This window comes from Odocoileus virginianus, chromosome 5 (genome assembly GCF_023699985.2).
Source record: "Odocoileus virginianus isolate 20LAN1187 ecotype Illinois chromosome 5, Ovbor_1.2, whole genome shotgun sequence".
Taxonomy (NCBI): Eukaryota; Metazoa; Chordata; class Mammalia; order Artiodactyla; family Cervidae; genus Odocoileus; species Odocoileus virginianus.
In genome coordinates this window covers 59,735,605-59,745,879 of record NC_069678.1, presented here as the reverse complement: position 1 = coordinate 59,745,879, position 10,275 = coordinate 59,735,605, and the positions used below count along the sequence as shown (strand labels likewise).

General features: G+C 37.5%; 1 protein-coding gene across 13 annotated transcripts in view; it reads right to left on the bottom strand.

Moving 5' to 3' along the window:
- Nucleotides 1–2,665: 2,665 nt before the first annotated feature.
- C5H1orf141 (chromosome 5 C1orf141 homolog) overlaps nt 2,666–10,275 on the bottom strand; it is a 116,138-nt gene continuing 108,528 nt past the window's right edge. For 5 of the 13 annotated variants that reach the window (XM_070467978.1, XM_070467981.1, XM_070467980.1 and 2 more), the window contains 2 exons: nt 5,637–5,823; nt 2,667–3,724 (listed from right to left, as the gene is read on the bottom strand). In XM_070467978.1, coding sequence (XP_070324079.1) covers nt 3,137–3,724; nt 5,637–5,823 — 775 coding nt within the window. In that variant the 3' untranslated portion in view covers nt 2,667–3,136. Of the gene's footprint in view, nt 3,725–5,636; nt 5,824–10,275 lie in introns of all 13 variants that reach the window. The other 8 variants (XM_070467975.1, XM_070467976.1, XM_070467977.1 and 5 more) reach the window with 4 other exon arrangements.

Sequence of the window (10,275 nt, the reverse complement as noted above, 5' to 3'; positions counted from 1 at the left end):
CTGGACTTGGCAGGATGGACAAACAGGAAAAAACTTTTTTTTTTTTTCAAATTTTTTCTCACTGCTAATCCTACAAAATTACTATGTTTGCTTATTCCTCCCCATCCCTAGGTGAAAGCTCTGTCAGTTCTCACGCCCTTTTCCCTATTATATCCTTCCTGGATGGCCACCATTTGCTTGCTGTGACTCTTTAGATGGGTTGCTATTTTTCTTATATGGCTCAGAGAAGTTTAGGTCTGTTTATGGCAGTATTTAGTGACCACAGCTGTGTAAATGGTAGAAGGTAAAGTCCTTTTCATTATGGAGTGGTTCTATAAAAGCAAGCAGAATATAACCCTCTGCTGAGGCATTTAAAGGAAAAATTCTCTGAGTTCCAGGTTTTTTCATAGGTTTAGTGTTTTCTTCTTAGTCTCCTGGGGACCAACGAGACCAGGAACACTTAGAGAGAACCAGAGACAATCTTTCCCTGGGGTAATCTACAGATTCCAACTGCCAGCCAGTCCCTAGACACAGCACAATTTCCATTACTGCTTTCTAACTCAGAGACTGGTCTCCAGAGCCATATTCAGATCTCAGCATTAGAACAGAAACCTTGTCTGAACTTGCACCCCACTTTTTGCAGATCCCAGCATCTGTTTGGCTAAGGAGATAATAGATTAAAGCTGAGAGTAGAAGAGAAAGGTGGTGAGCTTACGTCACCATCTTCCCACAACCCACTGCTCCCAGCTGTCCAGCTATTTCAACGGCCAATCCTCAGTGAGATGGAATTTTTAAATTGAGTTAGTGCCCTTCTAAAGAATAAAACGCACATGCTTCAGCAGAAACTTCCAAAAATAACATACAAAATCCTCAGTTCTAATTTAAGTTTACTTTGGGCTAAAGTCTGAAGACTGACTGTAGTTAGGTTTAGCCTCTAATTTAGAAAAGGTTGTAATAAGAGACCTTTGGGAACATCTTTTAAGAAGTTATGCTTACACTAAGAGCAGGGGAAAGGATGGGCTTCCCTGGTGGCTCAGAAGGTCAAGAATCTGCCTGCAACACAGGAGACCAGGGTTTGATCCCTGGGTTGGGAAGATCCGCTGGAGAAGGGAATGGCAACCCACTCCAGTATTCTTGCCTGGAAAATTCTAAGGCTAGAGGAGCCTGGCGGGCTATGGTACACGGGGTCACAAAGATTCAGGCACAACTGAGCGACTAACACACATTAAGAATAGGAGAAAGGATGGGAATAAAAGGGGAATTTTAAATAAATGCTTACCATACTCAAGAGACTCCACATTGTTTATTTAATCTTTAAAACGAAAGTGAAAGTCATTTAGTTGTATCTGACTCTTTGTGATCCCGTGGACTATACAATTCATGGAATTCTCCAGGCCGGAATGCTGGAGCAGATAGCCTTTCTCTTCTCCAGGGGATCTTCCCAACCCAGTGATCAGACCCAGGTCTCCCACATTGCAGGCAGATTCTTTACCACCCAAGCCACAAGGGAAGCCCAATCTTTAAAATAATCATACTGTAAAACAAGGTATTGTTGTCCTCATCTTAAGGCAGGAATATAGAAAAGTGAGACTCAGATAGTTGACATTATTTGCCCAAGTTGACTCATTGACCCTGCCCAGATTCAGGGTCTACACCTGTTTCTCTTGTACTGAATATCAGGAAACCCTACCATCATCACTTGTGCTATTACTAGGTATATTTTCTATTTCTTGTCATTTTTACTGTTAGTGGTTAAGAGTCTGTGTTTTCTCTTCTGAGACCACAGGGTAATTAGGGAAACTATTTTGCTTTGCAGTAAGCCGTCGGGATTACTGCAGGGGATATGGTGGTGGGGTGGAGATAGGGGGAGAATGGATGAAGCAAGCAGAGAGAGCAAGGTCGATCCCTGTTTTCTGAAAAGAAAGATGACTTCATGACTTTGAGCTGCAGCTGTTGCTGCTTCTCCTCTCCACGTAACCAAAAGAAAGGTAATTAGCCAGGTAAATTTGTGTGTTCCCGCTCTATTACTCCCTACATAACTGAACCCACCACCTTATCTTGAATCCTTTTTCTCTGGTTCTTCTCTCATTTACAGAGTCTCCAGTTAACATTCTTTTTCCTCCATCTTCATTTTCTCTCCTTGTCATCCTATTTGAGAGCCAAAATCTGCTTCTACTCATGAAGAGATGCCCAAGAGTAGCATTGATGACACACGATAAAGAAAACCTCCAGTCGGTGGAAAGAGAGACACCTGAACAAGTTCACTTCCTTACTCTTGAAAGTTTCCCAAAGACCTCCAAAACCTTCCTTTAACTGAAATGCTTCTAAATTAACCTACTTCTCCTCAAGTACTAACAGTTAAAACTTTAAAAAAGAAAAGTCCTTAAACAAGTAGATTACCAATGAACTCCTGAATTGCAACTTGTTTCTGAGTTCTGCTTTTTTACTGTTTGAGTTAATGAGAAGTTAATAAATAGAATAGCAACTGATTTAAAATTTTCAAGCTTTTATAGGATTTACTACCAAAATTATTTACTTACTAAGGATCAGTTGTGCTTTTAAATTGTTTAACAATTCAGAAAAAAGTCAAAGTCACACTTGATAAAGGCATTCTATAGTAAAGAAGTCTCAACCTTTACTAACAAAAAGACATTTGAAATTTTGCAAAGGCTTTTAATTTCATGAATTGCTAATGTAATATTGTAATAGTTTCCATCAATTATCCAAAGTGCTTTTATACAATTAATTCCACAACTTTCAAATTAATGTCATATAGTTTTATTTGATATCTAGTTATGGAACAAAGTTTTGATGTTATTTGGCTTTCAATAGCAAATATCCAGAGTCAGTCTATACCATTCTTGGTCCTGAATCATACTTAACTGTAGGAATGCTGATGACTGAGGAATCAAATTGAGATAAGAGAAATTTCTGAACTAGTTCCTCTTGGTGATCATTATTTCCTAATTTTATCCTCTTATTTACTGAAAATATTATATCACTGTTGGTTTGTAATTTCAATTTCTATTCTTTGTTCTCTTCTACCATCCACTAGAATATTACCATTTAGACAAGAATTTCTTCTATGATCTTCTAACTTCGTTATTTGCTTCTTGTTACCCCCAAAATGCTGAATAAACAATATTTTATGAGGTGCTTATTTTTCACTTGACAAGTTTAACAAATCATCCAATGCTGTTACATTATTTATTTTATGGACTTTGAGTATATTTCTTGAAGGCTTTGAGTAATATTTGACAGGTAAGGCACTGAATTCTCTCATTGGTTTTACTGTAGAAAACATTTTTTCAAATTTTCCAGTTTTAGCACTCATTTCTTGAATAACAGTTTTATCAAGGAAACCCACAAATTTTTTTTTTAAGCTGGAAAATGTCTGTGAAAAATTATAGAGTTTATCCCAAGATATGTTTTCGAATGTCTGCTTCCTAGTTTTCTTCCTTAGTTTATCATCTACAATCCTATGGCTGACTTCAAAAGATATTGCTGGTATATCTTTCTTCTGTGTTGTAGGCAGAGTTCTTTGGGTTTTGGAAGGAGTAATATATTGATCTCTAGATACAGATTTAAGCATTTCACAATTTCTTTCTAAAACAACATTTGATCTTTCATATGGGCAACCATTTCCATTTTCCATAGAGTGGGGAGAAAGCCTATTTTTTGTCAAAAGTAACATTTGTACATATTCAGCCTCATGGAAAATTATGGGGTTTGTATCATTTTTTCCCTGTGGATTAAAGAAAAGAGTCTTTGTTATCTGTCTATTGAGGCAAGAAGGCTAAGTAGTTTTTAAAACATAAAATAAAATGGCAAAATATTCTAAAAGTAACTACATAGAAATTTTTAATTTAAGCAGTAATAGTATTTAAACATAACAAAAAGATGTCCTTGTATGTTACACACTTCCTTCTCTTAGTATTCTGTTGCAATGTTAGGGGTAAAATCTGAACTTCTGGCCTCCTAAAATTCTTTTTGAAATAGCGTGAGATGTAAAGAAATGTTTGGTGCTGCCACTGGGAAATATGATATTTGGTAGCATGGAACATTGTCCTGGCATCTCTTAGGTTTCCATGTCCAGAAGTAAGCAGCATACCAAACAATAGATTGAGTAAAGATCAAAAGAAACTGATTACATAACTGATTACAAGCCAAAATTACAGTCTGAATAGCCTAATAAATTCAGAAAGTGTAAAATTTTTCTTTAAAAGACTTACATTCATTATTGTATCCCAACACATAGCACAATTTAGCACAATAAAAAGTGCTCACTATATTATATCTGTGAAATAAAAGAGCCAAAGTAGTAGATTGACTTAAAAATAGAGTATTTTTTATCACAATAGTAGCAAAATCTCTACACATTTCCATTATAAGGAAAAAAAAGATTAAATCCACAGATTACTCATCAAATATAAATATTACCAGTATTTAGTTTATAAACTTTAAGTCAATGATTGCTACTTTTCTTTTAGAAATATAATTAACAAAGTAAGAAATTGATGATCATCTAATTGTATATTAATGACCTTATTGTGAAAGGCATATTAATGCTTATGATTACTGAAAAAATGGCAAAAGATCTAGTTTTTTAATCCACCGGTGATGCCAATGTTACCTATTTAGCCAAAGTAGTAGAGGTTTGTCAAATTTTTGGTCTGTCCAGTACCTTAGGGAATGTACCCTTGCAAACATGTTCAGTCCCTAAGTCTGTCTGACTTTGCGACCCCAAGGACTGCAATCCGGCAGGTTCCTCTGTCCATGGGATTTCCGAGGGAAGAATATTGGAGTGGGTTGCCATTTCTTTCTCCAGGGGATCTTCCCGACCCAGGGATCGAACTCTCACCTCCTGTACTGCAGGCAGACTCTTTACCACTGAGCCACCAGGGAAGCCCAATGTACCCTTAGGTAGAGGCAAAAACTCACTTTATTATCTTCCCTTAAGGTTAGGGCATAGGCATGTGGCCTAGGCTCTGCCACTTGGATACACTTAAGACAGTCTTCAGTTCAGAAAAAGCAAGCACTGTGAAAAGCAGGCATTGCGAAAACTATTCTAGTGAGGCTGGTGGTAGATATAGCTAGCTGAAAGGCAGCAGTGGGCAAAGATCTTAGAAGCAGTGTCTATTGCCCAGCATCAGAATTGTAAACCTCTTTTGCCTGTGACAAGGGCACGGGCCCCAGTAGAGCAAGCTGCGGCTGCACCAGGGTGAGTCCTGATTGGATGGCTTTCCAGCCATATTGTCTGTCCAGCAATCCTAGAGACTCTGAGCTACCAAATCACCTTTAACAAATGCTTCTTCTGGTTGAAATAGAATAGACTGATAGAAAAGTGAAACACAATCAATCAAGTCATTTAAAAAAACACCATCTTTATTTTATATTTCTTTTGTAATCAAGAAAATTTGATAAATCCTTCATAAAAGAAAAACACCAATTTTTCAGCTGGTGCCAAGGAATCCCCTGGTTTGGAATGGGGGTTCTAAAAAGAATATTAAGAATCCATGTTGTTGTCACTTCAGAATATGAAGCCAAGAGGTAAGAAGAATTTATCAAAGATTCTGGTCACTAGGATACGATATGCCTACAAGTAGTAATAAAACATAATTTTACTGAACAGTAGTATAAATAGATGTTTTTATTACCGGGTGAGAAGTTACTGTCTTTACCAGACTAACGTCAATTATCTTGGCATCTGGCTTTATCAGTTCATCCTCAAAGCACAGTGGGAGCAGGCTTTTCTGTCTTACTGAATACTCACTTAGTTGATCATTTCTGATGGATTCATTTTCTTTTGTACCAAAATCACTGAAATCAGAAGAAGATTTTATTCTGAAAATGAGTAGAAGTTCAGCATAAATGTTTATAGGACTGGTTTCAGCTTATCAGTTTTTGTCTACCTATCCCATTCCTCAAAATAACTGCCGCTAACATCTCCCTCAGATCCCCCTGCCATACTTTCAACCTGATAAGACCATCATTTGCTGCTTGTTTGTGGTGGAAAAAAGCAAAAGCAGGAGTGGAAGCAACACAGTAATACATGTGCCTCTGGTTTTTGAGTGGGGAGGAAGTACATTATGTAGGTTGAGGAGACCAACAAAGGAAGGCAGGTATATTTGCCACATCTTTTGTTGAGATTCTGGGACAATAGTTCTTTTCTAGGTAGCCTCCTGTCAACACAGGGTCACCTTAGCTTTATTATCAGGATGAAACGATGTGGTCAGGCAGAGAGAAGATATAGCTTTCATTCCAGATCTCCATGGGTCCACAAGTGACATGAACACTCAGATTAGGCTTGCCAACAAGCTTACTATCACAGGGGTAAGCCACAGCAAAGGCTTCCCTTGGGTGAGGTATAAATCGACAGTCTAAGAACAGATGAAGACACGACAGAAACTCACTGAGTTCTACTGTTCTAATGATACCTGAGAGTGGACCCTATCCAAGTTCAGAGAGAATAGGCTGTAAGTTCATGAACCACAAGTGTCAGTAGCCACAGAACATCTAGAACTGAGGCCAGCAGTCCAAAGGCACTGACCAAGATTATTGGCCAAATACCTTGTTCTCAATGTTACAAAGTCCAGTGAGTCCCTCACTCAGATACCATCATAGAAAGAAACAGAAGAGCTGTTTTAAACCTAAAGTGGCTGTGAATTTTTACTCCAATAACATAATCTTCTGAGTGACCAACCAATTCAAGTGATTCCCTAGGTGGTTTTTTTTTTTTTTTCCAGTTTGAGCTGAAATTTTAAAAGATTTTCATAAAAGGTACATATGTATTATGGTATTTACAAAATATTTTGTATAAAATATTTTACATTGAAAAATAACATGCAAAGTACTTGGTTTCTTGCTTGATCTGTAGAAGCTATTTAGTAAAAACAAATAAACAGAACTGGAAAAGACTGAGATCAAGAATCTAATGTTTGGCTAAGACAGATCAAACATAAAACTGGTCTTGGAGATTTTTGTTGAAGAAAGGCATTCCCGAATTTGCAAATCTCTCTAATATGTAAACTCATCATTAGTCAGTGAAAGTGAAAGTCCCTCAGTTGTGTACGACTCTTTGTGACCCCATGGACTATACAGTCCATGGAATTCTCCAGGCCAGAATTCTGGAGTGGGTAGCCTTTCATTTCCTCACGGGATCTTCCCACCCCAGGCATGGAACCCAGGTCTCCCACATTGCAGGCTGATTCTTTACCACTTGAGCCACCAGGGAAGCCCAGTAGGAAGCCTCAGATGGTTAAATACCTGGTACAGAGAGAGGTCAGTTAGCATATGCAAAAGGTCAGTTAGATCTTGCCACCTGGCATGAGTAAAGTGTCCAACTGAACTCTTCCAAATACGACTGCTGGCCACTCCAGCATTTCTCTACTTTCTTAAATATGTTCCCAGACACACATGCTGTAAGCAGTAAATTCAGCTTTTTCTCTTGCTCTCAAGTAGTTTGTATTCTAGTGCAATGTTTCCCTATCTTTCCCACATAGTGACATTTTAGTTAATATTCTTTCTTCAGTACACCGGGATAAATAAACACTCGAGGACACTCATAGCCTGGCCACCGTAGAGCCACCTGAGCAATCTTTAAGTGCCTTAAAGATTTCAGCACACCTATAACTCTCCAAGCACAACAAATTGCCACGGTATATTAAAGTCAGTTCATTCAGCCTGTTCTGTTTTCTTCTTTACACCAATTATCTCCATGTTGGATATCTTTTTTTTTTGGTTAATGTACTATCTTGTCTAATCCAATCATATTTTTATCCTTTCATATTGCATTGCACGCAATTTTCCTAAACGTGCTCTTCAGATCTTCAGTTTGGCTTGCTCCATGTTTATTCCACTCCCCTACTTTTAATATACCTGTCAGTTCTGCATCATCACTGCCTATTTCCTTAAAAATATTAACTCTAATAGCACCATTTCATCCTCAGCAACTATCTTTTGTATTTTCAAACCTTATTTCACAGGATCTTTATTTTCTTTGATTTCTTGACCACATGAAGCAATAATGTCTAACTTTTCTCCTATTTCATAGGTTACACATTCTGTCAAAATGCAGCCATTAGCCATATTTTAAATTATTCCCTTTTTTTGTTGCAGAATTGTTGACAGGGGCCATTTTTGGTTTTTATTTTTTTCATCTACTCACCTTCAAATTAGGACACTTTAATCTGGCCTTGATATTATCCCCCAAATAATAGCGTTACATTTTCTTGGGATGTTCTCCTTATTTACCTGAGTATTATTAAATTCTCTCCTTAAAGATTAACAGGTAAATCCAGATATTTTTACTTTACATTATCAGTTTGGGCATTCAGCTATCTGAGTAAGCTGGTGAAGGAGGTGGAGCCCTGAAAAATCATGGGGAAATGTTTCTGTGCACTGAATGTTGTGTGAAACCTCTTCAACGACTCTAACATGGTAGTGTGGTGGGTTCTCTGTCCATTTACAGGTGGGGTGCCACTGAGTTCCAGTTTTTTACCTCTCTCTTGGGGTAAGCAACCCAGTCTGGTAAGGAAGTCAATCAAAGAATGGCTGCATGGCTCTTGGACTGTTGGATGGGGGCATGTTTTTGTTTTGTTTTGTTTAGACAGGATCTAGGTGGCTATTACTCACACTTGCAAAGATGATTCCTAAAAAATTGTATCTGGTCTCTTCTGTTACCAATCCTCCTTTCAAGACCTTGTTCCTCCAAGTTAGGAGGTTTTCCCTCTAACTGAGAACATCTAAAGAAATCTTAAAAATACTGCTAACACAGACTTGGAGTGCTGTGATTTACAGTGAGGAAAGGGATCCCAAAGGGGAAGATTTCCCATGTTCATATGATTCATCATTGTTTATAAACCTTTCTCTTTGAGTGTGTGAGTGTGTGTGTGGTGGGAATGGGGTTGGGTAGGGGAATGGTGCTTAACAGAAGTATTTTCAGAATATTCTCTACTGGCTGCTTCAATATTGCCCTGCCTCCTTTTTTATAGAACAGGAATTGTGCATTGACTTCTGTAGTCTTTTCAGACGTTCATATGTAATACATAGCAGATTTTCTTTGAGTTTGAGATAAACTGTCCTAGTTTCAAGTAAATGAATTTTTCTTCTCTTTTACTTACTTTAGCCAGGACAAACCTGTATGTAGGTTGCCAACTTTCCCAGAAGTCTTAATTTGGAACTTTAATAAAAGAATACAACACTTTTTCTGTAGAGAAACTCAAGAAATTTTATAAAGGGAAATTTGCTTTGCTGAAAGAGTAGAACAGTCTGCCACTGCTATTAAGGAACACTTCAGAGAGAATGTAATATCTCAGTAGAATCTTAAAACGATAAGTGGTAAACAGAGGGTTGCCTACTTAAGAATCCCCCCCCACCAACTTTTTTTTTTTTTTTTTTGCTAACAGAACTCTGATCCTATTCATTTTTCTCCAAGCAACCCTATACTTCAAGGGAGGTTGGGCTCCTTCCTAAATCAAGGGACTGAATCTTGAATAATCTAAAGCTGTGCTTTTCAAAATGTGACCTACAACCCATCAGTTTAGATACTAAATCAATATAGCATCTCTTGACCAACATCTTAAAAGTAGAAGAGAGTGTATCACATAGATCCTTAGTAGTAACTATTCAAAGCACTAAAATACTGCAATCAATTTCAACTAGTAGAAAGACAAATAATTAGGGATCTATGAATCTGAACCTTCTGTTCCATAGATAGATTGATAAAGACATCAGTCTTTGTAATACAGAAAGTATTAATATTTCATACTGTGGATCATATTAAAAGCAGATAATGATTTATTGGTTTTTAATTTTTATTTTTAAAACCTTTTTATTTTGTATTGGGGGTGTAGCCAATTAACTATGTTGTGATAGTTTCAGGTGAACAGTGAAGGGACTCAGCCACACATATACATGTATGCATTCTCCCCCAAACTCCCTGATTTATTGGTTTTTAGGTATGGGTGCATGAAGCTTTTCTAGCCAAGGAGACACCAGAGGAGGACTTCTGGAGGGCGTTGGAGAGCATTTTCCTCATTCTTACAAAAGGGTCAAAGAGTTTATCTCTTTTTCATTGGGTGTTGTTTCCAGTTTGGTTGAATAGTAGTCACCATCTTATATGACAAGGCTGTAGGACATTTTATATTTATAAGATATAGACATCTTATCTAGCAAGGCTAGAAGGACAAACTACTTGGTGAGACAATTGAGGGAGGATTGAGAAGCTGGATGTTCGATGACATCATTAAATACCTAAGTTAACCTGGAGCTGCCTTACTGATGGACATCTTGCTA